At 42.2% G+C, this 24,993-nt stretch overlaps 1 protein-coding gene across 10 annotated transcripts in view; it reads left to right on the top strand.

The window, feature by feature from the left end:
- The window catches only part of NIN (ninein), a 104,442-nt gene that overhangs the window by 54,242 nt on the left and 25,207 nt on the right, over positions 1-24,993 (top strand). For 8 of the 10 annotated variants that reach the window (XM_036306528.1, XM_036306536.1, XM_036306543.1 and 5 more), the window contains 14 exons: positions 3,809-3,955; positions 4,655-4,822; positions 5,550-5,686; positions 5,990-6,130; positions 6,364-6,538; positions 9,074-9,184; positions 9,571-9,660; positions 12,423-12,558; positions 15,962-16,083; positions 17,194-17,699; positions 18,871-21,021; positions 22,296-22,421; positions 22,525-22,594; positions 24,372-24,584. In XM_036306528.1, the coding sequence (XP_036162421.1) occupies positions 3,809-3,955; positions 4,655-4,822; positions 5,550-5,686; positions 5,990-6,130; positions 6,364-6,538; positions 9,074-9,184; positions 9,571-9,660; positions 12,423-12,558; positions 15,962-16,083; positions 17,194-17,699; positions 18,871-21,021; positions 22,296-22,421; positions 22,525-22,594; positions 24,372-24,584 (4,293 nt within the window). The remainder of the gene's footprint in view (positions 1-3,808; positions 3,956-4,654; positions 4,823-5,549; positions 5,687-5,989; positions 6,131-6,363; positions 6,539-9,073; positions 9,185-9,570; positions 9,661-12,422; positions 12,559-15,961; positions 16,084-17,193; positions 17,700-18,870; positions 21,022-22,295; positions 22,422-22,524; positions 22,595-24,371; positions 24,585-24,993) is intronic. The other 2 variants (XM_036306551.1, XM_036306599.1) reach the window with 2 other exon arrangements.

The following is a 24,993-nucleotide window of genomic DNA, read 5'->3' as shown; positions in this document are numbered from 1 at the left end:
GTTGGGGAAATAATTTGAAGGCCAGGCTGATGAGGTTAGGTTTTTGGAGCGATCCCAATACCAGCCTGGGTGCTGCAGCAGACTAACATGTAGGAAAAACTGACTTGCTGAGGGTGGTCTGGGCGTCTTTCGGTGGGCGTATTGGAGTAAAGAGAGCACCTGGTTAGGAGACCGTAGGGGCCATGATAATATTCTAGTCATGAAGAAATGGAAAAGGGTAGTTTGGTGGTTTTGAAGATACACAGGAGAGTTTGAAGGAGCACCCAAAACTCTTGTTTGGTAAAATTGTGAGCTTTGCATTTTCTGAACATTTAAGAAGAGTACAGGCAGGACTGGGCACAGGAATAGTTTTGAAACATAAGAATATAAATAATTCCAAGATATGTCTTTCAAAGAGCTGGAAATAAGGGTTGGAGGGACTTAGAGAGGTTAGGGCTCAGTTGTAGCTTTGGGAATATTTGATTATATTAATATTTGAAGCCTTGCTGTCCATTTGCTCAGGGATAAGTAGCATTTCCTAAACCATAAAAAGATTTATCATCAAAGCTTCCAAGCAGCCTGGCTTGCGGAGTATTTTTTCCCTTCTTCCTTGTGCATGTGACCATTACATGCCGTTTGACTACCTTTTCAATGATTTATTTTTCAGTGGTGGCTGTTGAGTCATAAAATGAAATGCATCCTCCTAAATTATAAACCAGTGCAGTATGTACAACCTTAGGTTGTTTTTGCCAAGAAATAATTGCACAAGCATGGATTGTTTATCTAAGAACAACTCTTGGAATAAACTGCAGCCACTTGCGGGCAGTTGCATCTTTTGTGGTGGAGTTTCCAGAACCTAGTGCAAGAAGCTGCCCATTTCTTTATTTTCCTCTCATCGGAGGCCGAGGAAAAGATTGCATATTGAATATAGCTTGTACTTACCACAGAGGAGCTGAGAGTTCAAGATGATCTCATCAACATACGATTTGGAATCCTAGAATTTTACAACGGAAAGCAATTTTAGGTTTAGTTATTCCTCATTTCATAGATACAGAGTGAGATCACTGCCGCTTGCTGTTACCATGAGGAGGGACTGCGGCACTGGCTTATGGCTGGAACTTGGCCTCTGCCTTCCAGAAGCAAGGACATCGATAGGGCAGGGATGGTAAACTGTCGCCCTAGATGCCGAACATGGCCCAGAGGCTATTTTACTTGGCCTGCGCAATGTTTAGAAATTGAACTTTTTTGCTGCCCTTTTTTAAATCAGGAAGTTTTTTTAAAGGTTAGATTTGGCTCCATTTGCTGGCAGCAGGAAGTGCCTAGGGCCTTTGGGCAGGGCATGCCCTCATGCGTACAGTTCACTACTTTAAAGAGCACTACTTTCTAACGTCTCAGGACCACTCTGCCTCATATATCACCTTCTGATCTCTCTGGGTATTTGGGGTTCATGGTTCCTATTCTAGTGCATTATTTTGCAACTTACACATGGGGAAATCAGCCATCCAAAGATCTGGCTGGTGTAGCCTGGGGAGTAAGAATGTCCTCAGGGGTCTAAGTTTGGCTCCTGTTGCACAGGCTGCAGGGGGTGCCCCAGTTGCTCAGTTGACTTGTGTTCTTTTCAGCCCAACGCTGCTCATCCACCCCCTTCTGAATCCACATCCTTTTGATTCACCATTTGCCCACTGCCCCATGCACAGTCACTGGCAGGGCTCCCTTGGAATGGATCAGGTGATGGGTGTTTAGGCAATCTGGAAGCTATGCATGGATTTGGCCAAGGTCACAAGGTTAAGCAGTGTGGGTCTAAGGTTAGAGCCACAACATGCTTGTCAACTGCAGTTAACCGGAGCCGGATTTTACTGTGACTTCTGGTTTGATGGTCTGGAAGGCCTAGTCCTCTAAGAACGTGTACTTTTGGTTGATAAGAAGGGACTGAGAAGCTAAGGGATCTTAGCAAACATAGAATCTTGACCCAAATACCTTAGAGTTTCATAACACAATTCTCTATTTGGAGCCATTGCTTCTGCCAAAGATTTCCACCCTTAAGAATGGTTTTCTTGTTTTAGAGTCCTCTCCAGAGGAAGTGGCTATAAATAGAAACAGGGACAGCTGTTTCCTATTGGATAGGAATTGGAAAAAAAAAAAAAAGGCATTTGACATGAAAGAATGCCTCAAGCAATTACATGAAGAATAAAATCAACAATTCTGAGATGACAGGAATCCGAGTTATAGTCCAGACTTAGGAAATGAATATTGAAAATTTAAGGACATGTTACAAAGAGGCCTTTGTTAGAGTGGACCCAATTAATTGTAGGCTCTAATGCAATAAGAGTAAATTTGATGTTTATTCTGTTTATTACTTTGCAACGTGGGCATCTTGTTAGAATTGCAGAATCTCAGGTCCCACCCCCACATGAACTATATCGGAGACCACACTTAACAAGATCCTCCGGTGACCTCTGTTTTATTCCTTGGAGGCATGTTCCCATAGAAAAGAGGAATCCAACTGCCAGGAGGAGAAAGAGGTCTTTACCTCCCCTCCCTGTTTTGTGTTTCAGCGATTCATGTGCTTTATTCTCTTTTCCTTTCCTCTGTTGAGCTGGGAAACAAACCATCTCCTTAGGCAAGCCTGTGGCAGAGACTGTAGTCCAGTGTCCTCTGCCCCCATTATATGATGAGGACCACTTGATTACTGCCAGGGGTTGCAAAAGGGCCAGGAAAATTCCCTTCTCTTTACACCTCCTAAAATCCTTCTATTGCACACACACAAAATCCCTCCCCTCCAATCTTCATTTCTCCCATGCTAAAGCATAAAACAAATAAAAACACAAAACACGCAGTACCGTTCCAAATAACATTCTAAATCCCAAGTCATGGGTTTCAGACCTAAGTTTTTAGGTCATTGCTATCTGCCCCAGACCAAATTCTATCTAACATACCAGTTTCAAAAATTTTATATACATACAATATTATGTAGAGTAACCACAGTACAATGACTCAATGTCCAACTAACTTTTACTATTACATCATTAGGAAGCTATATTTTTAAGTAGTTTTTTAATTTGTGAGAATGATATATAGTAACATTAAAGATTACCTGCTTGCCCTGACTGGTTTGGCTCAGTGGATAGAGCGTCAGCCTGCGGACGGAAGGTCCCAGGTTCGATTCTGGTTAGGGCATGTACCTTGGTTGTGGGCACATCCCCAGTAGGGGGTGTGCAGGAGGCAGCTGATCGATGTTTCTCTATCATCGATGTTTCTAACTCTCTATCCCTTTCCCTTCCTCTCTGTGAAAAATCAATAAAATATATATTTTTTAAAAAATTACCTGCTCATCTGGCTACCATTGCTCAGTGGTTGAGCATCAACCTATGAACCAGGAGGTCATGGTTTGATTCTGGGTCTGGCACATGCCCAGGTTGCAGGCTCAATCCCCAGTGGGGGGTGTGCAGGAGGCAGCCAATCAATGATTCTCTCTCATCATTGATGTTTCTATCCCTCTCTCCCTCTTCCTTCCTCTCTGAAATTAAAAAAAAAAAGAAAGAAAGAAAGAAAGATTACCTGCTTTAAAAGTGTGAGTAAAAGAGAAAACAGTGATTGCTAACTTGTGTAAAGATTATGAAGATGTTGAGATGGACTTTAGTTTGTGTGAGGTGGAAGGATATATTACTAGAAAGGAAAGTAAATTTAGTGAAACTAGAATAAAGGGGCATGTTATATTTCTGGAGTCCTGGGATCAACATTGGTGCCAATTTCTATTGGCCAGCAGTGTACTCTGGGCCTTGTGTTATTTTAAGTGAAATATTTAAAACATTTGGTCGCCTTTTTCTAGATGCTTGAGGAAGTCTTCCATAATCTTGATCCTGATGGTACAATGAGTGTAGAAGATTTTTTCTACGGCTTGTTCAAAAATGGGAAATCCCTTACACCGTCAGCATCTACTCCATATAGACAGTTGAAAAGGCATCTCTCCATGCAGGTAAGAAATAAATGGGAAGTGATTTCTTTTCTTTTTTTCTTTATTTTTAATATATATTTTTATTGATTTCAGAGAGGAAGGGAGAGGGAGTGAGAGAATCATTGATTGGCTGCCTCCTGCACGCCTCCTGTTGGGGATTGAGCCCGCAACCTGGGCATGTAACCTGACTGGGCATCGAACCGTGACTTCCTGGTCAACACTCAACCACTGCGCCACACCAGCCAGGCAGAAGTGGTTTCTTTACAAGTAGAAGTTAAACCCATGTGAATAATTTTTAATGACTTAATCGGTTATTTGAAGAAGAATACTAAGGAGAAAGAGAGGCAAAAGAAGAATAAGAAAGAAAGAATAAGCCATTAAGAAGGAAAAATTGGGTTTGCAAAATGACCGTAAATTATAGAGTGGGAAGACCACTAGTTATGCCCCTAAATGTTAACTGAAGAAAAAACCTGGTGCTAAGTAGAGACACCTCTCTTCTAGAGCAAGGAACTCTCTGCCAGAGTTCCTTGTTTTTGAAGAGCTTTGCATTCTAGGCTCACTTGGGAAAAGGAGATCCAAGGGGCTGCGTGGCTCGCCCCGCCCCTTGTGTAAATTAGAGAAACACATCCTTCTGCTCCTTGTGGGCAGGACTGACCAGTGTTGGTCTCACCAACACCTGTTGAAATGCCGGAGCCTGCTTAAGTCTCTTTCTCCCTCCAGTCTTTTGATGAGAGTGGACGACGTACTACAACCCCATTGGTGATGACGAGTACCACTGGCTTCCGGGTCTTCTCCTGCCTGGATGATGGGATGGGCTACGCATCAGTGGAGAGAATACTTGACACCTGGCAGGAAGAGGGCATTGAGAACAGCCAGGAGATACTGAAGGTGTGGCAGCAAAAGTGGGAGAAAAATGACAAATTGGGAAAGGGTTGAAAAATTCCAGATGTTTTTTTGAAACTGTGATTTGATTATTTGATTTCTCCTTAATGATACTTATATTCACAAAACCTCAAAGATAAGAGATAACTTTTCCTACCCCCTTTAACCAGGAATTTGTTGCTAACTACTTTCTATGTTTTTAACCCCTAAATTATTGATAAGAGAAATGCCCTTAACTAATCTCTGGTTGGTAAGGATTAGAATTATACCACTGTGTTTATTTAAAGTGCCAGATAGCATTTTCTTTAAAAACATGTAAGTAACCATGTTATGGTTTCCTTGAAGAGAGCTAGTTATGTTCTGGACTAAAGATTGTTCCTTAACCGTCACTAAAGAAGTGTAATCATCCATCTTCTAGACCAGGGGTGGGCAAACTTTTTGACTCGAGGGCCACAATGGGTTCTTAAACTGGACCAGAGGGCCAGAACAAAAGCATGGATGGAGTGTTTGTGTGAACTAATATAAATTCAAAGTAAACATCATTACGTAAAAGGGTACGGTCTTTTTTTTTTTTAGTTTTATTCATTTCAAACGGGCAGGATCCGGCCTGCGGGCCGTAGTTTGCCCACGGCTGTTCTAGACTATACATTTAGCTCTCTGGGTTTGTTAACCTTCACTTTCTGCTTTCAGAGGATAGAACTTGTGATTCTCCTGAACTTGTTCTGATTTCCAGGCCTTGGATTTTAGCCTTGATGGAAACATCAACTTGACAGAGTTGACACTGGCTCTTGAAAATGAACTTTTGGTCACCAAGAACGGCATCCACCAGGCGGCTCTGGCCAGCTTCAAAGCTGAGATCCGGCATTTGCTGTGAGTTGTTTCATTCATTTCCTTTTCTACTTCTCCAGCAAAAGTCACTGAGATGCCTGGGATATACATTTTTTCCATATGCCGATGTGGCTAATCTGCTATCATCTCTCTACTGTAAAAATGAGGGAGAGTGTGGATGTGCATGTAGGTTTTTGAAGGGAGCTATGAAATGTCCTTGTTTTAGAAGGTGTTTGGTTGTCTTGGTTTTGTGTTTGTATTGAAACAAGCCAGATGAGAGCATTTGGGGGTCTACTTGTTACTTAGAAACAGTTTCCCTTTAACTCAGTTTATTTCTGATTCTAGGGAGCGTGTTGATCAAGTGGGCAGAGAAAAAGAGAAGCTACGGTTAGATCTGGACAAAGCCGAGAAGCTCAAGTCTCTCATGGCCTCAGAGGTGGACGATCATCATGCGGCCATCGAGCGACGGAATGAGTACAACCTCAGGTGCGACTGGTAGGGCCAGGTCCCTCCTCACCCAGCACCCTGGCCCAGGGCAGTGGGGCTCAGCCCGCCTGGCCACACCTGGCTGGAGTGAATGAGGTCTTGCTAAGCCTAAGGGAAAGCAGGATACACTAGATACTTTCTCAAGTTGCTTGACTCTGTTTCCATTTTTGGTAGATCCATATAGGGATCTCTGAGGGATTCGATGGCAGCTTGCTGGTCTTTTCTCCTCCCAGGAAACTGGATGAAGAGTACAAGGAACGCATAGCAGCCTTAAAGAATGAACTCCGAAAGGAGAGGGAGCAGATCATGCAACAGGTGGGCAAGCAGCGTTTGGAACTTGAGCAGGAAATTGAAAAGGCAAAAACAGAAGAGAACTACATCCGGGACCGCCTGGCCCTCTCTTTAAAGGTAACCTTCCTGTTGGTTCTGTGGTCTGGGTCCTGCTAGGGAAACCGCAGCTGTGTAAGGGGGCCGGTCTGCCCGGGGCTCAGTCAGGGTTTCCCACACATTTACCCGGCTGGGCCGTGACCCAGATATAGCAGAGCCCGCTGGGATCTCAGTTTCAGGGGTATCCAGGCTTCTGGTTTGTCAAGAGTTGATTCTTGTTCTTCTCTCCCCCCTGAAGCTGCACTGGGTCCTCAGGGCTATTTGGCCAGGTTGATGCCCTCTCCCTTCCCTGCCCTCCCCTCACCCCTTCCTCTTAGCAAATGGACTTGTCTCCTGCCACACAGAGCCCATCAGCTTTGCTTCTGTGCTTCCAAGTGTGCCTTTTCCCTCATGCATCCCGCTCTCCTTTCCCATGCCTTGTAGAGGCAGTGATCCTGCTCTTTACTGGACTCTGACACCAGATACCATGGTACAGTGTAGTCTAGAGATAAGCGGGGAGGGGGGTCTGGACTCAGACTGCCTGGTTCCAATCCGGATACCACTACTTACGGGAAAACCATGAACAAGTTACCCAAACCTGCTTCCTAACGTGCAAAATGGGCACCATCGTTATACCCACCCCGAGGCATTGATATGGGGATTAAATGAGATGCTACTCAGGTAATTGGTACATGTGGAATATTCACTATTGTTGAGGTTATGAAAGGTTCCCAAACTCCACACATCAAAAACGGAGCTGATTCTCGCTCCCTAACCATTGAACTATTTCCTCTGTTGAATTTTCTCCCTGGTCTGCATCATCGCCATGTGCTGTGTCACAGAAGCTCAAGTCCTCAGTCATCCTCACTCATCAGTCTTTAAGTCTTGATGCTCTGTAGTGCCTCTCAGATTTATCCACTGCCTCTCCATTTCCACAGGCTCTGAATTCATCATGATTTCTCTTGGACTTAACGTGCAGCCTTTCTGCTGTCTGTCTGACCTCCGCATGGCCACCAGAGTTGCCTTATTAAAAAGCACTTACAATCAGGCTCTTACCCTTTGTAAGGGTGCAATGTGGTAACACTGGAGGCCCCTAAAATGGGGCTTGCCATACCTTTCTAGCCTCAGGAACCACCAGCAATCCCCCGCCCCCTTGTCATGCCCCCAACCCCATTCAACCCCACTGCACCTGCCATCAGCTCTCTCAGTTCCTCAGTGGGTTTTTATGCTCCTTCACTGCTTTCTCCAACACTGCAGGCCAAATTACTTTTTCATTTCCATTTCACTCGCTTTGTTCTTGTCAGAAATAAGACAATTTTCTGATCCATCATAGGTCATTGTATTCGTATCTGACTCCCTTCCCACATCCAGACTGCATTCCCTGTTGTCAGTAACAGAATCTGATTCTGCGGTGTCCAGAGCACCCCTCAGGCCCGATACCTTGAGATTGCTGCTCATTGTTGACATCTAAATCTAGACATACTTTGAAGGGTTAGAGTTGTAGAATTGGCATTTTAGGGGGAATGGTATATTTTTTAAATGCTTCAAATATGTTCTCTTTTACTCCATATGCTGTGGGAGGGTGTGAATGTGAATGTGTTAACATATATTGGCTCTATATTCTTTTGGCAAAACGTACTTTGAAAATACTGTTCTTCCAATCAGCCTTTAACATTGGAATAGAAAATAGGTTGAATGGCATGTCTGTGTGACTATATATATATATATATATTTTTTTTTTAACAAATGTGGGTGGAAATCTCTCTAACAAGTATTATATATACAGAAAAACCCCACCCTTTGTGGACTTCATTTTATGTATTATTTTATTACAATAATTTAAACATATGCCAATTATGAAAAACCTGTATGTGTGTAGCTTTTACATCTTTAAACCAAAATAAAATTGTAAGCCAAACTCTGTCATCACTAAATAAAAATACAGGGTTATTCTACTTTTTACAGTTTTTCTGACTTCTCTTTTGCTATTATCCAAACCAGTTTTCTCTCATTTGATAAGATGTTGAGAATGTCTTTCATGACATTAAATTTTCTACTGCAATGCTGTCCAGAAGAAAGATAATGCAAGCCATACACGTAATTTCAAATTTTCAAATAGCTGCATTAAAAGGTTAAAAGGAACAGGTGAAATTAATTGTAAATCATTTTCTTTAATGTAGTATCTCCAAACATTATCATTTTGATGGAATCAGTATATAAAAATTATTGAACAATTTTATATTCTTGTGCCAACTCTTAGGCCTCGGGGGAGTGTTTTACACTCCCAGCATGCCTCAGTTGGCGCTGTGCGTGTTTCAGGTGCTCAGTATCCACACGTGGCTGCCAGTGGCTCCCTGTTGGACAGCACAGTTCTGTAGGGTCAATAAAAAAGGAGGCAGGCGTTTAGATTATAAGATAAACATCCATTTTTAAAATACTTACTTTTGTCTAATCTGAAACTTTCAAAATGAACAAATTCTCAATCCAGAGCACTGATTTGTGTGCCTCATATAAAATGCTACAACAGTTTTCTTATTTTTCAATCTGTGCCTATTTAATTTCCCCCAATTTCTTCAGGAAAACAGTCGACTAGAAAATGAGCTGCTGGAAAATGCTGAGAAGTTGGCAGAGTATGAGAATCTGACAAACAAACTTCAACGAAATTTGGAAAATGTGTTAGCAGAAAAGGTAAATCTGTTTAAATGGGACTTCCTGATACCCAGCTACCTCAGTGTAGTTTACGCAAAAGAGCAGGAGCAATGCCACCAAGAAAATGACTGTCAGGGGGGGATTTAGGTGGGTGAGGGAAGCAGTCACTGCTTGCAGAGATTTCATTTCAGAGGTTGGATGTGAGAAAATCATTGCACGGCACTGAGAAATGAGCCCTGGGTTAGCTGAACACATCCCTCTAGAATGTTCTTCCCATCACCCAGTTGGTGGTGTTCCTACTTAAATGTCACATTCCTGTCATACTCAAGAGACTGGGTGAACACCAGACTCTGGGACCTTTGGAATGTTGAAGGTCAAAGAAGGACACTTGGGAAAATGACAGCTTTCTCCTTTTCCTTTTCCAGTTTGGTGACCTCGATCCCAGCAGTGCTGAATTCTTCCTGCAAGAAGAGCGGCTGGCACAGATGAGAAATGAATATGAGCAGCAGTGCAGGGTGAGTGACTGGAGAGGACTTAGCGAGTGGAGGCAGAAAGTAGGTGACTAGCTGCCAGGGCTGGGGTTCCAATCCCGCTTGACCATTTCCTAGCTGTGTGACCATGAGCAAGTCACTTACTCTGTGGGAGCCTCGGTGCCTCATATGCAGGAGGTAAAAATAATAGGGTTGTTGTGACGATCAATGAGTAACTGAACGGAAAGTGCTTAGAACAGAGCCTAGGACAGTGATGGCGAACCTTTTGAGCTCGGCGTGTCAGCATTTTGAAAAACCCTAACTTAACTCTGGTGCCGTGTCACATATAGAAATTTTTTGATATTTGTAACCATAGTAAAAGAAAGACTTCTATTTTTGATACTTATTTTATATATTTAAATGCCATTTAACAAAGAAAACTCAACCAAAAAAATGAGTTCGCGTGTCACCTCTGACACTCGTGTCATAGGTTCGCCTTCACTGGCCTAGGACATGGTAAGCACTTAACCCAAATGCTAGCTGCTAATATTATTATTTAGTATCTTGAAATATTAGGGAATCATGCACACTTCATTTAAGTCTGCTTTATCTAGGTCGGAAATTACTAGAGGAAAATATGGCTTATTCCAAGTGGAGGAATATGTGGTCATGGTGATGTGCTTATTCCAAAATTAGCCTTTCCTGATTCATCATTACAGACCTAATCTGATGTAGTTTGCTTTTGTCCCGTGGGGGGTTTTTTCTGCTTAGATTCCTTATTTTATTTACAAAATGCAAATGAAGCAGAAACCACTCAGATCTTTAGCTAGTAAATAATTATAAATTCCTACCAGAAGAGACAAAAAAAAAAATCCTTACATAAATAATAGAAATACTGGATTTTTTAGCTTAGTTATTTGAATTTTTTAGCTTAGTTTTTCTTAAATCACAAAGACTTCGTTATTCTATGAAACATTTAAAAAACTTTTACTTTGCTGTCTCATCCCTCTCCAACATGAGACCTTCATTTAGAATGATTTTATGTCCCTGATTTTATCTCTGATTTAATCCCCCAAATAACAGAGTCATGGACACATGCCACAGACTGACAGCTATCAGAGGGGAGGGGGGAGGTGAATGAAAGCAGGTGAAGGGATCATCCAAAGAATATATATGAATGACACATAAGCACAACAGTGTGGGGATGGCCAGAGGGAAAGAGGGGCTGGGGCTGAATGGAGGTAGACAAAGATAAGGGAGGGGAGGATGCAGACATCTGTAGTAGTGTCAACAATAAAAATAAAGTTAAGTAAAAAAAAAAAAAATGACTTCGTTATTCTAACAAGGAAAGCATAACTGAGTTCTGACTGCTTTAGATGAACAGTCAGAGAAATGAGAACATCACCTCCTTTTGAGGTTGTCATAGTCTGCCTTCTCAGGAAATATATATGCACATCTTCAGTAAGGAAATGAAACATTCCTGCTGCTTTTACAGTTAAGTTTGGCTGTCGGCTCTAATCAAGCAGAGGTGTTTTTATATGTCTTTAAAGTGAATTATGTCATCAGTAAAATCTGTCGATTCTACCTCCAAAAATTCCCCAAATCCATCCACTTCTCTATTTGTTTGAAAGCTTTTCGTAACTATACAGTTCACCCATTTCTAGGGTTTTCTCCCATTCTCTAGGGTTTTTTTATTTTATTTTTTATTTTCTTGATAGTATCCTTGGAAGCACAAGAGTTTTTTACTTTGATGATATCCAATTTATCTGTCCTTTCTTTTGTTGCTGGGTGTCACTGTTTTTTAGCATATTCACAGAATTGTGCAACCCATTACCATAATCCATTTTAGAACATTTCATCACACAAAAAGAAACTCCTACTCCACTTTGTTAAACTTTCTCTCATGACCCGAGCCCTGGCAACTAATCACCTACTTTCTGTCTCTATGGATTTGCCTGTTCTTTACATAGCATATAAATGGAATTATACAATACATGGCCCTTTGTATCTGGCTTGCTTCATTTAGCATAATGTTTTCAAGGTCCACCCATGTTGTAGCATGTATCCGTACTTCATTTCTTTCAGTTGCTAAATAAGATTCCATTATATGATTGTACCAGATTTTATTTATCCATTCATTAGTTGATGAACATTTGGATTGTTTTGAAGATTGTGTATAATGCTGATGTGAATACTTGTGTGCAAGTTTTTGTGTGGATATATGCTTTCATTTCTCTTGGGTATATACTGAGGAATGGAATTGCTGGGTCATACGATGGCTGTATGTTTAACTTTTTGAGGGAGTGCCAAACTTTTTCCAGTGGGTTTACACCATTTTACATTTCCACCAGTATGAGAGTTCCATCTCTACAACCTTGCCAGTAGTTACTATTGTATGTCTTCTTTTATTATAGCCATTCTAGCAGCTCTGAACTGGTATCTCACTGTGGTTTTGATTGCATGTCCCTGATGGCTAATGATGTTGAGTGTCTTTTCATTTACTTATTGGTATATCCTCTTTAGAGAAATATCTATTTAGATCCTTTGCCTAATAATTAAATGAGTTATTTGTCTTTTTAGTGTTGAGTTTTAATAGTTCCTTATATATTCTTGTTGCAAGTCCCTGTCATGCAATTTACAAAAACTTTTCTCCCATTCTCTAGGGTTTATTTATTTATTTTTTTTATTTTCTTGATAGTATCCTTTGAAGCACAAAAGTTTTTTACTTTGATGATATCCAATTTATCTGTCCTTTCTTTTGTTGCTTGGTGTCACATCCAATATTCATGCTGGTTTTTAAACTCCAGGTATTACAAGACCAAGTGGATGAACTCCAGTCTGAGCTGGAAGAATATCGTACACAAGGCAAAGTTTCCAGACTTCCCTTGAAGAACACACTGTCAGAAGAACTTGGTGTTAGTGATTGCCTTGAGCCTGACCAGGGTAAGCCATTCAGACACCATCTTTTTAGAGTCTCTGCCTTTGACTTTTCCTTTTAGAACCATGGTTGAATGTAGAATAGACAAACTTTGGCAACAATAACAACAGAAAAAGACTTTGGCAATACTATTTTCTTGAGCTATTTCACTTGTGGTCTGTGTTTTCGTTCATTCTTGACATCTCTATGAGAATATTTCTATCTAATTTTGATACGCAACAACCAAGGAATGGGAAAATCAAACCACAAAGATATTTGCTTTGTTTAAAAAAAGAAACTGGCTACAAGTCTGAGAATCCAGGCCTTGGGAGTGTTAGAATTCAGACACTGAACTATTGCTGAATTCTCCCTTTCTAAAAGAGCGAATAACTGGTATGACAAATGATTTTTTTTTTTTTTTTTTTGCGTGGGGTGGGGGCAAGGGCGGGGGAGCCAGAGACCACAGAATTTGGTTTTCTTATGCTGGCTGTGCTAAATGTCTGTATTCCCTCCACAAAACAACAAATAAAATAAATGTGTTGGTTGTGCCTTTGAGGAAGATTTTGAGTGGCAAGGCCAGGGAGCCTTCCTCTATTCAAAACTGACTCTTTTCCTCCTTCCTGGTCTTCTGCCTCTTTTTTCCAGTGTGTTGAGATGTAGTTTCCTAAAGGGCTCATAATAAACTCTCCTGTTATAAATACTTTTGCCCACTACTAGTTGTTACAGGAGTACAGGTCCTTATAAGAGTTATTCTCCTCACCTATTTATTCTAGAATAAATAAGGGATGGGGGAAGGGACAAAAAGAAGCCTTAAGACCTTTCTTCTGATTCTAAGCATGTAGCTTTACTGTAGTGTAAGGATGGAGCCCAGCTGGTAATATACATTTCAGAAGCTTTTCTGGACTTTTCCATAGATGACCACGTGTTGGGGGGTTCTCCTCATGGGTTCGTAACTTGCACTATCACTCGCCAGTTGAGGATTTGCCATGACATATGAAGCAAAACAGCTCAAAGCAAGACTGTCAATTCTAGATGCAAGATTTGTGCCCTTTCTCCCATCTGCCTGTGTACACTCACATGAAAAACATTTTTTTTTTGTTAATCCTCATTCAAGAATAATTTTTCATTGATTTTTAGAGCAAGTGGAAGGCAGGGGGAGAGAGAGAGAGAGAGAGAGAGAGAGAGAGAGAGAGAGAGAGAGAGAGAGAGAGAGAGAGAGAGAAGAGAGAGAAAGAAAGAAAGAAAGAAAGAAAGAAAGAAAAAGAAAGAAAGAAAGAAAGAAAGAAAGAAAGACATCAATTGGATGCCTTCTGCATGAGCATTGACTAGGGCTGGAGCCTGCAACCAAGCCCTTGACCAGAATCAAACCCGGAATCCAAACTGCCTAGGGCTGAAAAACACTTTGGAGTCCCCTGCCTTAAAAGATTTCTACACAGTATTAGCTATAATCATTTTGTCTATGTACTAGCTCAGCCCCCAACTTAATGCTTTACATTTCAATGTCCCTCTCAGTCTTCATCCTGGGCCATTGCAGAGGTGAACTCATACAGTTGAGTTGAGAAAATTTCCCCAGACTTCCTATATCTGTGTTCCCAATCTACGCCCTATTTTTCCTTCTTTGTCTTTTACTATAGCCTTTGTTTTTAAAATCTGTATTGCTATCCTAGCTTTTCTTGTATTTCCATTTGCATGAAATACCTTTTCCATCCTTTTACTTTTAGTCTGTGTATCTTTCATTCTGATGTGGGTCTCTTGTAGACAGCATACATATGGGTCTTGTTTTCTTATCCATTCAGCTACCCTATGTCTTTTGATTGGAACATTTTTTTTAAAATATATTTTATTGATTTTTTACAGAGAGGAAGGGAGAGAGATAGAGAGTTAGAAACATCGATGAGAGAGAAACATCGATCAGCTGCCTCCTGCACATCTCCCACTGGGAATGTGCCCGCAACCAAGGTACATGCCCTTGACCGGAATCGAACCTGGGACCTTTCAGTCCGCAGGCTGACACTCTATCCACTGAGCCAAACCGGTTTCGGCTTGATTGGAACATTTAAGCCATTTACATTTAAAGTGAATATTGATAGGTACATATGTTTTGTCATTTTAATTTTATTCATTATAACTATGTTCCTCTGTTGTTATTGTTCTTCTTAACAGCGAAGACCCTTTAACATTTCTAGTAATACTGGTTTGGTGGTAATGAACTCCTTTAGCCTTTTCTTGTCGGGAAGCTCTTTATTTCTCCTTCAATTTTAAATGATAGCTTTGCTGAGTATAGTAGTCTTGGTCGTAGGTCCTTGCTTTTCATCACTTTGAATATTTCATGCCAATCCCCTCTGGTCTGAAATGTTTCTGTTGAGAAATCACCTGACAGTCTTATGGGAGCTTCCTTGTAGATAACTGTCTTTCTCAAGCTGCTTTTAAGATTCTCTCTTTGTCTGGAGGGGCATGCTCCACCCAAGAAAGATGGTGTCTACATTGTGGAAAAGTGACTCAGTACAGGAATCCTGGCAAATGTTCCATCATCTTTCTACAGAACCACAAACCCCCATCTCTCCTCACATGATTCTAGTCTGCTCTGCCCTCCCTTCACCTGAGCCCAAGTTGAGTGGCTGCAAATGAAATTTTGTGTGTTGTCCCTTTAGGAAGGCACCTGTGTCCCTAGTAGCAGACTCCTGTATCTCCCTGGTAGACAGAATCCCTCCTGCTTTTCACAGCCAGATGTTATGTGGATGCCTCTTGCTGGCTCTGGTGCTCTTGGATGGGGAGCTCAACCCCATGCTCCTCAGGGGGAACCTTTGCAGCTGAGAAATCCCACCAGATTCTCAGCGGCAGCCCTTGGGAACAGGGCCAGGCCTTTTCATGTTTCTGCCCTTACTACCAGTGTAAATCCTTGGTTATAAGACTTCTGTTCAAAGAGTCTTCATTTGGTTACTCAGGTTGATTGTTCTATATTTTAATTTCAATTCCAGTTTAGTCCTGGGAGGAGGTCCGTGTACCTTCCATCTACTCTGCCACCATCTTGGACTCTGTCCCTACCTAATTTGTTACTTGGTATTTGTTGGATGGATAGAAGGCTGCTCGATTTGACTAAACGACTTCAGTCCACAGCGTTTTTGTTAAGAGGCAATCATGTTTAAGAAAGAGTTTCCACATCTACTCCCCACCTACTGTCCAAAAAGATAGATTCTGTAAGGTTTGGTGCATTGACTGTACATGACAGAATCTGCTCACCTTCATGTTCTTCTTGTTTTCCCTGGTGCTCAAAAACAGAAGAGACTTCTCTTGCCTTCTACAGTTTCCTAGTAGAGCTCATCTATGGCAATTTAGGCTAAAATTATTCCTTTATTCAATGGATATCCCTCCTCTGATGCCAGCTGTGTTATTGAAAGATCAGGGTCAGTAGATCTCATGTATTTTCAGGGCTTGGTTCTGAAGACTGCAATCCACTGAATATGAGCATCGAGGCAGAGCTGGTCATCGAACAGATGAAAGAACATCATCACAGGGACTTGTGTCACCTAAGACTGGAGCTTGAAGATAAAGTAAGTCCTTGTCAACCCTGTTCTCTCATTTCCTTGATAGGCGTTTGCATGTAGTGGATTCTCAGTGCTTTGTTCTTGTACGGCAGCATTTTCTATATATTTTCTCTTGTGTCTTGGTGGCTGCCAGGAACCCGGTTCCTCAGGATGGTTTCCTAGGCCAAAGGTGAGACCTTTTCCTCAGAGTTTCTCCAAAATGTAAGACCCTCATTTTCCAGCAAGCATAGAACTCGAAGGCCACTACATTTTCAACTTGTTAAAAAATGTCTTGATAAAAAAACACACAAAAAAGCCCTTTACTATAGCATTACCTCTTACATTATGTGCAAGCTCTGAATATTGGCCTCCAAAACCCTTCGTTAACCTTGTTGCTTCAACGTACTTTTTCATTTTTCTCTTTTACCGTTCCTTTGAGTTATCCTATCCTCCAGTCAAACCAGGTAGTTTTCTGGTTTTCGTCAGACTGTGCTCTTTTGCTCATGCTGTTACATGCTATGCTATTTCTCTCTCAAAGCCTACTTACCCTTCAGGGTTTATATCAAATGTTTTCCTCTTGCTGCACCCATTCCTGAATTCCCCCCACCAAATGTGCTTTTTCCCTCCTTTGAATCCCCTGGTGACATTGTAGCTCTTTACCTTTTATATATTTTTTTATTCTGTCTTGTAGTACAATTCTCTGTATTTGTCATAACCATGTCTAGACAGGTTTCTCCTTGATGGCAGGGATTTTGTCTTACCCAACTTTGTGTCCCCATGAGGTTTGCAGAGTGCCTGATAGGTGTTCAATAAATATATGGATTTAATTCATTATGTTCAGCCCCTCAGTTCACAGTTGGAAAGGGTGCCTGGAAAGACCAATGGTATCTATGGGAAGGTCTGGTCAGTTTTAATAGAATTGTTCAGAAACTAATACAATTCAGCCAAGTTAAAATAAAGGAAAGCAAACCATGCCTGATTTAAATGTATCTTATTTAATGTGTTTTTGAATTGTTACTTTAAAACAAAATGGGAAAACGGAGGAATGTATTGTAGGAAAGAAAGTACTTGTGCCCCATCACCTTTCCGTGGCCTGGCGTTGAGTGGCATTGTGGTGGTTTTGCTTCCTGGCTTTAGGTGCACCACTATGCACAGCAGCTTGAGGAAACCAAGGCCGCCTGTGAAAAGGAGCAGGAGAACATGAGGCAAAAGTATGAGAACGAAGTGCGCATCCTGGAAAAGCAAATAAGTGACCTTACACATGACATGGCAGAACTCCAGGGCCGGGCAGTGGCGCTCCAGGAGGCACAGCATATGACTAACTGCAGACACGAGGAGGAGAAGCAGCAACTGCAGATGAGGTGGGACGAGGAGAAGACTCTCCTGCAGGAAGCGCTGAGGCTGGAACATGAGGCAGAGCTCAAGGACAGACTGGGGCAGGCAGAGGAGAGCTTCGCCCGCGAGAGGGAGGGACTTCTTCACAGCGGTGCCTGGACAGAAGAGAAGGTGAGGGGCTTGACTCAGGAGCTCGAGCAGTTCCACCAGGAGCAGCTGGAAAGCCTGGCGGAGAAGCACGCTCTCGAGAAGGAGGAGTTGCGAAAAGAGCTCTTGGAAAAACACCAAAGGGAATTTCAAGAGGAAAGGTAAGAAAATGGGGGAGATGGAGCAACCCGGGGTGCTGTCCGTCGCAGGCACCAGAAGTTCCAGTCAGAGAAGGAGACTCTAGTGAATCAGAAGGCATAATAGCCCCTTGCAACACTTTTTCAGTTTTTCAGCTTGTTTTGCCATTGTTCAGACATAAACCATCTTGGGGTTATTGAAACTGTTTTTCTTTTAAAAGGGGAAACTATGCCTGGTGACAGACTTGTATCTTTTTTTAAAAAAATCTCACCCAACGATATGTTTTTATTGATTTTTAGAGAGAGAGAGAGGAAGAAGGAGAGAGAGAGAGAGAAATGTCGATGTGAGAGAGAAACATCAATTGGTTGCTTCCCATATGCGCCCTGACTGGGGATCAAACCCACAACCTAGGTATGTGCCCTGACCAGGGTTCGAACCTGCAACCTTTTGGTGTACAGGACGATGCTCCAACCAACTGAGCCACCCGACTAGAGCTCAGACTTGTATATTTTAAGGTCACAGATGAGGATACGATTATTGCAAATGTGGGTCCTTCCTAGTTCAGTCCTGTTGTTTTCTGAGAAAGGCTATTTATAAACTACATTCTGGGCAAAGTCATATTTCCTCCCAGAGTTATGAAACTCTACTTTGTGCTTACCTTACTCATGTGAAATCTCAGGTACATATGAGGCCTTTGGTGCTTCATACTCTGATGACCTCAGTGCTACTTCATTAAATAAGAGGCAAGAACATGTGACTGTAATACGTGTGGTTTATGTGATTATTATCCTTCAATGCATACTTAATTAAAAATAAAAATATTATACTTTCCAAGTTAGGGGACTATAAATGCATTTGATCATTTACCGTGAAATGTCAGTTTAAGTGGTTAGTTAAAAATCTGAAAACAAAGGAGAATTCCAAAGATTTTTTTTTCTTTCTAAATTTTTCTTGTAAATGCAGAGAGAAGTTAAGTACTGAGTCTTTTCCATTATGACTGCTGGTCTTGGCTCTCAGAAATGACATCCCTTGTCAGTGTAAATGAGTCACAGAGGGAGAAGTGAACACTATTTCTACAACGTATTTAAATTGTTTGCTTGGCAGCTTCTCCTGTGCATGGGAAATGTTTTCTTTGTTTGTTTGCTTCTGGAGTTGATGGCAGTTTGAGTAATGCTGTATGTTGACCACATTTAGGGAAAAAATGGAAACTGAGTGTACTAGAAGAACCTGTGAGATAGAAGCCCAGGTTCAGGCTGACTGTCAGAAAGTCACTGAGAGATGTGAGAGTGCTCTGCAGCGCCTGGAGAGGCACCTGCGCCAAGAGCTGAGGGAGCTCCTGGAACAGCAGCGCGAGGAGAGGTCTCAGTGGCAGTTTGAGAAGGATGAGCTCACGCAGGAGTGTGCCGAGGCCCAGGAGCAGCTGAAGGAGACGCTCCAGAGAGAGAAAGCGACTTCCCTGGCCTTGACCCAGGAGAGAGAGATGCTGGAGAAAACATACAAAGAACACCTGAGTAGCGTGGTTGGTGAGAGAGAACAGCTACTCAGAGACCTGGAAGACCTAAGAAAAGTGTCTGAAAGTCAGCAAAGCCTACTGTCCGACCAGATCCTGGAGCTGAAACGCAGTCACGAGAGAGAGCTGAAGGACCGCGAGCAGGTCCTGTGCCAGGCGGGCGTCTCGGAGCAGCTGGCCAACCAGCGGCTTGAAAGGCTGGAAATGGAACGTGACCAGGAGAGGCGGGAAATGGTGTCCAAGCTCCTGGCCATGGAGAGCGTCCACAGAGTGACCTGTGAGAAAGCAGATCGAGACAGAGCCGAGATGAGCACAGAAATCGCCCAGCTTCAGAATAAAATTAAGGAGATGCAGGAGGTGGCATCTCCTCCCTCCAGGCTGCAGAATGGCTGCCAGGAAACAGGAGGGGAGGAGGCAGAAGGAAGTGGAGCCATGTCCCTGCTCCAGCAAGGAGAGCAGCTGTTGGAAGAGAATGGAGATGTCCTCTTGAGCCTGCAGAGAGCTCACGAGCAGGCAGTGAAGGAAAACGTGAAGATGGCTGCGGAAATCTCTCGATTGCAGCAGAGGCTGCAGAAATTAGAGCCAGGGTCGGTCATGTCGTCTTCTTTAGAGGAGGCCACCACTGGGCTTTTCGGGAATTCTGTGGAACAAACAGAGCCATGTTTACTGCAAAACCGAAGGGAGCAAGTAGAAGGTGTGACCAGGCGGCGCGTCCTGAGCGACCTGCAAGACGATGAGGCCCCGGACCTGGGAAGCACAGGGACGAGCTCTCTTCAGAGACAGGAGGTCCAAGTCGAGGCGTCTGAAGCGTCCATGGGGAGTTTTTCTGAGCTTGAAAACAGCGATGAGACCAGGACTGAGACCTGGGACCTGAAGAATCAGATTTCTCAACTTCAGGAACAATTAATGGTCTTACGTGCGGACTGCGATCGAGCTTCTGAGAAGAAGCAGGACCTACTCTTCGATGTTTCTGTGCTCAAGAAGAAGCTCAACGCGCTTGAGAGAGTCGCCGAGGCTTCTCCCAAGTATAAACTGTTATACGAAGACGCCGGCAGAGAAAACGACTGTCTCCAGGAAGAGCTGCGAGTGCTGGAGACGCACTACGAGGAAGCCCTGGACAGCAACAAGGAACTCGCTTCAGAGGTTTTCCGATTGCAGGACGAGCTGAAGCGAGCGGAAGAAGTGACCGAAACGTTCCTCGGCCTGGAAAGGAGTTACGATGAGGTCAAAAGGGAAAACGAGGAGCTGCACGTTGTGGTTCTGAGACTTGAAGGCACGATTGAGAGGCTGCAAGAAAGAGCGGCGCTCCAGTGTGGCTGCTTCTCCCTGTGGGAAGCCCAGTTAGAGGGCCTGGACCCCCAGCCCGAGCCCGATGGGAAGGCACTTGCGCTAAATCAGACACCGGGAGCACGTGCGCCCAAGGCTTTGAATGTATGCCAGGTTATAGAAGAACATTATCAAGAAAACCAGTACCTTGGGCAGGAGAACACCCAGATCCTGGGAAAAGTAAAAGCACGTGAAATTGCCTGGCTGCACACAACAATCCAGACTCACGGAGAAAAGCCTGGAGAACAGAACCAGGTGACCATCGAGGAAAACACCACCCTCCTAGGCCTCCAACACAGACATTTCCAGCGTCAGGCCGTGATCGCGGAGTTAGAACTGGAGAAAAAAAAGCTGCAGGAGCTGACTAGGAAGTTGAGGGAGAGAGTCACTAATTTAGTGAAGCAAAAAGATGTCCCTGCTCAAGGAGGGAAGGAGGAAGAGCTGAAGGCAATGATGCATGACTTGCAGGTCACGTGCAGTGAGATGCAGCAGAAAGTTGAGCTTCTGAGGTAACGTATGCACCTTCTAAACTTCACGGAGTCCCACCGAGTACCTGGCCACATCTAACTTCTGCTGCTTGCTGTACCTAGAGACACTAACCTGTTAGTCTCCAAGAAGAGAGCAGTGCTTTAGACTTCCTTCTGCTTCTGTCACATTAACAAGTAGAATAACCTTGCCTAGGAGGCACCCCCTTCCTCTGTAGGAAATAAATGTCACTCGTTGACGTGTGAAAGTTGATAACGGAGAGTGTTTGCTGTTTAACCACGTGCATCATCCATGTATGTCCCGTCTTTAACTCTTTTCTAGCCCCTCATATGGACGGGTAGAATTTTTGTTGTTGTTAAATGTTATTTTCCTCACGTTGATGAAACCCGTTATATGAGAATGAATGCCTTTTGTATATTATTAGCTTGCTTGGTAGATAACTCTCTTTATACTAATATAGGATAAATGCATTTTGTAGCTTATAGTTTTTTCCCTATACCGCTTGAAGCTATATGCCAATATTCCATAAACAATAGAAATTTATCTTAGGACGTATATTTTAATTGAGGAGCTATCAGATTCTAATAAATGTGCTTGAGAATAAAGACAACAGCAAAAAGACTTGAACCACTGCTCACTTGGCTTTATAAAATATGGTTGCAATAGTCTTCTAGCAAATTTGGTTTTTAAAAAAAGTGTAAAATATTGCATCATGTCTGAAATATCTTAATGATATGAAACAAAATTTAATTCTGGATATAGTTTTTCCTCTTCTCACTTCAGAGGATTTTCCATTCTAAAAACCAGAATATAATGAAATGGAAAAAAACACACAAAGTAAATATTGTGTATATTTCAGTATGGCCCTTTTATTCATGTAGTGAATTTTCTTTCTCTAGATACCTTGGGACCTAAAATGAAAGCTAGTGCAACTTAGTAATATGATTTATGTCCATGGGCAGCAGGCAGGCCTTGAGACTGAGATAAAGAAAGTTATTTGCTCAAAGCAGTAGGCTTGCCACAGACACGACCAGCAACCAGAGTGGCCACTGCATCTCCCTCTGTCTCCATGCACAAGTGTTTCAGCCACACTTCCCTAATGTCTTAGTGAGATTCTTACTGCCCATAAGAAATGAGTCAAAATGTTATAGTTTGAATTCTAAGAACAGAGACTACTAATTTAGACTTCTCATTTTAACTGGCATGAAATACTTGTTTCATAAAATTACTAGAAAGTATTTTCCAAAGATGCCAGATGACTGCCTTGTTGTAACTACTTTTCAAATCTCTGCTTCAGATATGAATCTGAGAAGCTTCAAGAAGAAAATTCTATTTTGAGAAATGAAATTACTACTCTAAGTGAAGAAGATAGCATTTCTAACCTGCAGTTGGAGAAATTAAATGGATCTCAGGAAGAAATGTGGTAAGACATATACTTACGTTTTCTTAAGGCCTTTTTGCAGGGACTAAAACTATTTTACTTCAAAATTTAAAGCCTAACTCTTAAGTTTTCATTGTCCCTTTAGGCAAAATATAGAAACTGTAAAACAGGAAAAGGCCGCAGTTCAGCAGATGGTTGAAAATTTAAAGAAACAGGTAAGGAGATATTTCATTTTTCCCAGTGTTACTTGAGTCTGAAATTTTCTTTTTTTTTTATTTGAAATTTACAGATTTATAGGCTATGCTATTGAAATAACATGTAGCTAGAGGTGGTGAGGTTGTAAATTTGGAGATTCAAAATGGAAACTCACCTCATGATGACTCTAAGTTTCTATTTTTTGTGGGTTTAATAATGTATTATTATTTCTTGGCTCTGAGTGCTTGATACAAGCTTTATAGTCCGTGGGAATGGGTAGGCGATACCTCTGAAACCAAACCTGCGTCATGCTAGTTCCTTCCCTCAGACAGTTGCAACTGTTAGCCCCTTCCTCTTTTCTCACCAGGATTGAAAGCAGAAAGTTAAGGACAAAATTTCACAGATACAGAATGCCAGTTAATCAGTATCTTTTCACAGAATTATGATTTATTTAGGTAACTTGTGCCAGTCAATGCCCAATTTATACAATCTCACAACATGCCATTGTGTGGGCGAAGGCCACTTAAAAATCTGTCTGAAACAGTCAGTAGGCAAGGGCATCCTGGGAAAAGAGTAGACAAGGTGTTAACATCCAAAATGTATTTTGTACACTTACAAACAAACTAGAGGCCCAGTGCATGAATTCATGCACGGGTGGGATCTGGCCAGTACGCCCCAATGGGGGCCCATCGGGCCAGGCCAGCAGGGGGTAGGGGCCGTGGGCGGCTGGCAGCCGGCCCCATCCCCAGTTGGGGTGTTGGGGGCCAATTGGGGGCTGAGCTGGTGGAGACAGAGGGGCGATGGGGACCTGGATCAGGCTGGTTGGCTGCCATAGTGTGTGTCATAGCCACTGGTTGTTCTGGTCACTCTGGTCATTCTGCCGTTCTGGTCGCTGGGCTTTTATACTAGTATATATAGATGGCAAAACCCAGATGAAAAATGAATAACCGATATGAATGGTCAAGTCACAGACAAAAAAGAATACTACAAGTAAAAAGATGGTCAGCCTCATTAGTGATTAGGGAAGTGCAAATTAAATGAGTTTCTTTTTTCAGATTAGCAAAAATTAAAGAGTGACTTCATCAAAATAAAAGAGGTGGTGAGGAAACAAAGGTGCTCATACCTAGTTGGAAGAACTGTAAATCGGTAGCACTGTGAGAAAGACGTTTTGGAGATATCTATAAAAATAGTAATGTATATGCATGCCTTCTAACCCAACAGCCCCACTGCTAAAAAAAAAAAAAAGATCCTAAATACAAAATGCTAACATGTGTAAGTGAATTTTCCAAAAGATTGCATTGTTTCTTCATCATTAAAATTCAGTGCATTATTCAATGTCTTGATCCTTGGAATACCCGACAGCCACTAAAATATATAGCGTGTGGTGGTTTCTGAATGCACTGACTTAGAAGATGGGTCTGTAAGATAGGGTAAGTGGGAAAACAGGCTGTCCAAACATCTGAAATGATTCCAATTTTTGTCAGAAAGAAAGAAATCTCTCTGTGTACAGTATACGGGTTTTGTCACATGCATAGAAAACAATCTGGAGGGATATACATGTATCCAGCTGTGAACCATGGCTACTCACGTGGAGTGGATTTAGACTGAGCGTCTATCGCTTCTTAACACACTTCTGAACTGACTGAATGTGTAACAGTTACTCTGTATTATTTCTGTTATTAAGTGTGTGTGTGTAACTTCATCTACATATCGAGGGAAAAACCAATTAGGCTCTAAATCTGTTTTTTAGCAGAAGTAGGGTAACTAGTTTTTAAGAGTTATTTCAATTTTAATTAGATTTCAGAATTAAAAACCAAAAACCAACAGTTGGATTTGGAAAAGACGGAACTTAGCCAAAAGAACTCTCAAAATCAGAGAGAATTGCAAGAGCTTAATCAACGTCTGGCGGAAGTGCTGTGCCAGGAGAAGGAGCCAGGGCGCGGCACGCTGGAGGAGTGGCAAGAGGAGAAGTCTACGCTGGAAGAGGAGCTGGAACGCTGTAAAGTGCAGGTACGCGCTGCAGCCGCCCCACAGCCTTTGTGGAGGAAACCCCAGCAAATAAAAGAAATGCTTATACGGTGTTACATTGCTTGTACATAAAGTCTTAATCATGAAAACAGTGTGGTAGCGGCATACGAATAGATAGAGATATATAGACGTGTATTTATGGATGGCCCAGATCTTGGTTTCTAAACACCTTTCTCCTATAAAAGGAACCGGGGCTCCTTGGAAAAACGTCTGATTCCAAGGCTGGGGGACAAGGACAATTCAAGATGAGCCTGGAATATTTCATGGTGCCAGGAAGAAAAAAATGCTCAAAAAAGATGGGGCATGTTGAAAGGACACAGGGCCCAACCTCCTTTAGGCCAAAGATGGAACGATTTCAGCAATAAAATAATCATAGTGAAATATAAAATAA

This window comes from Myotis myotis, unplaced genomic scaffold, assembly GCF_014108235.1.
Source record: "Myotis myotis isolate mMyoMyo1 unplaced genomic scaffold, mMyoMyo1.p scaffold_m19_p_1, whole genome shotgun sequence".
Classification (NCBI taxonomy): domain Eukaryota; kingdom Metazoa; phylum Chordata; class Mammalia; order Chiroptera; family Vespertilionidae; genus Myotis; species Myotis myotis.
This window is presented reverse-complemented; position numbering and strand designations above follow the sequence as displayed.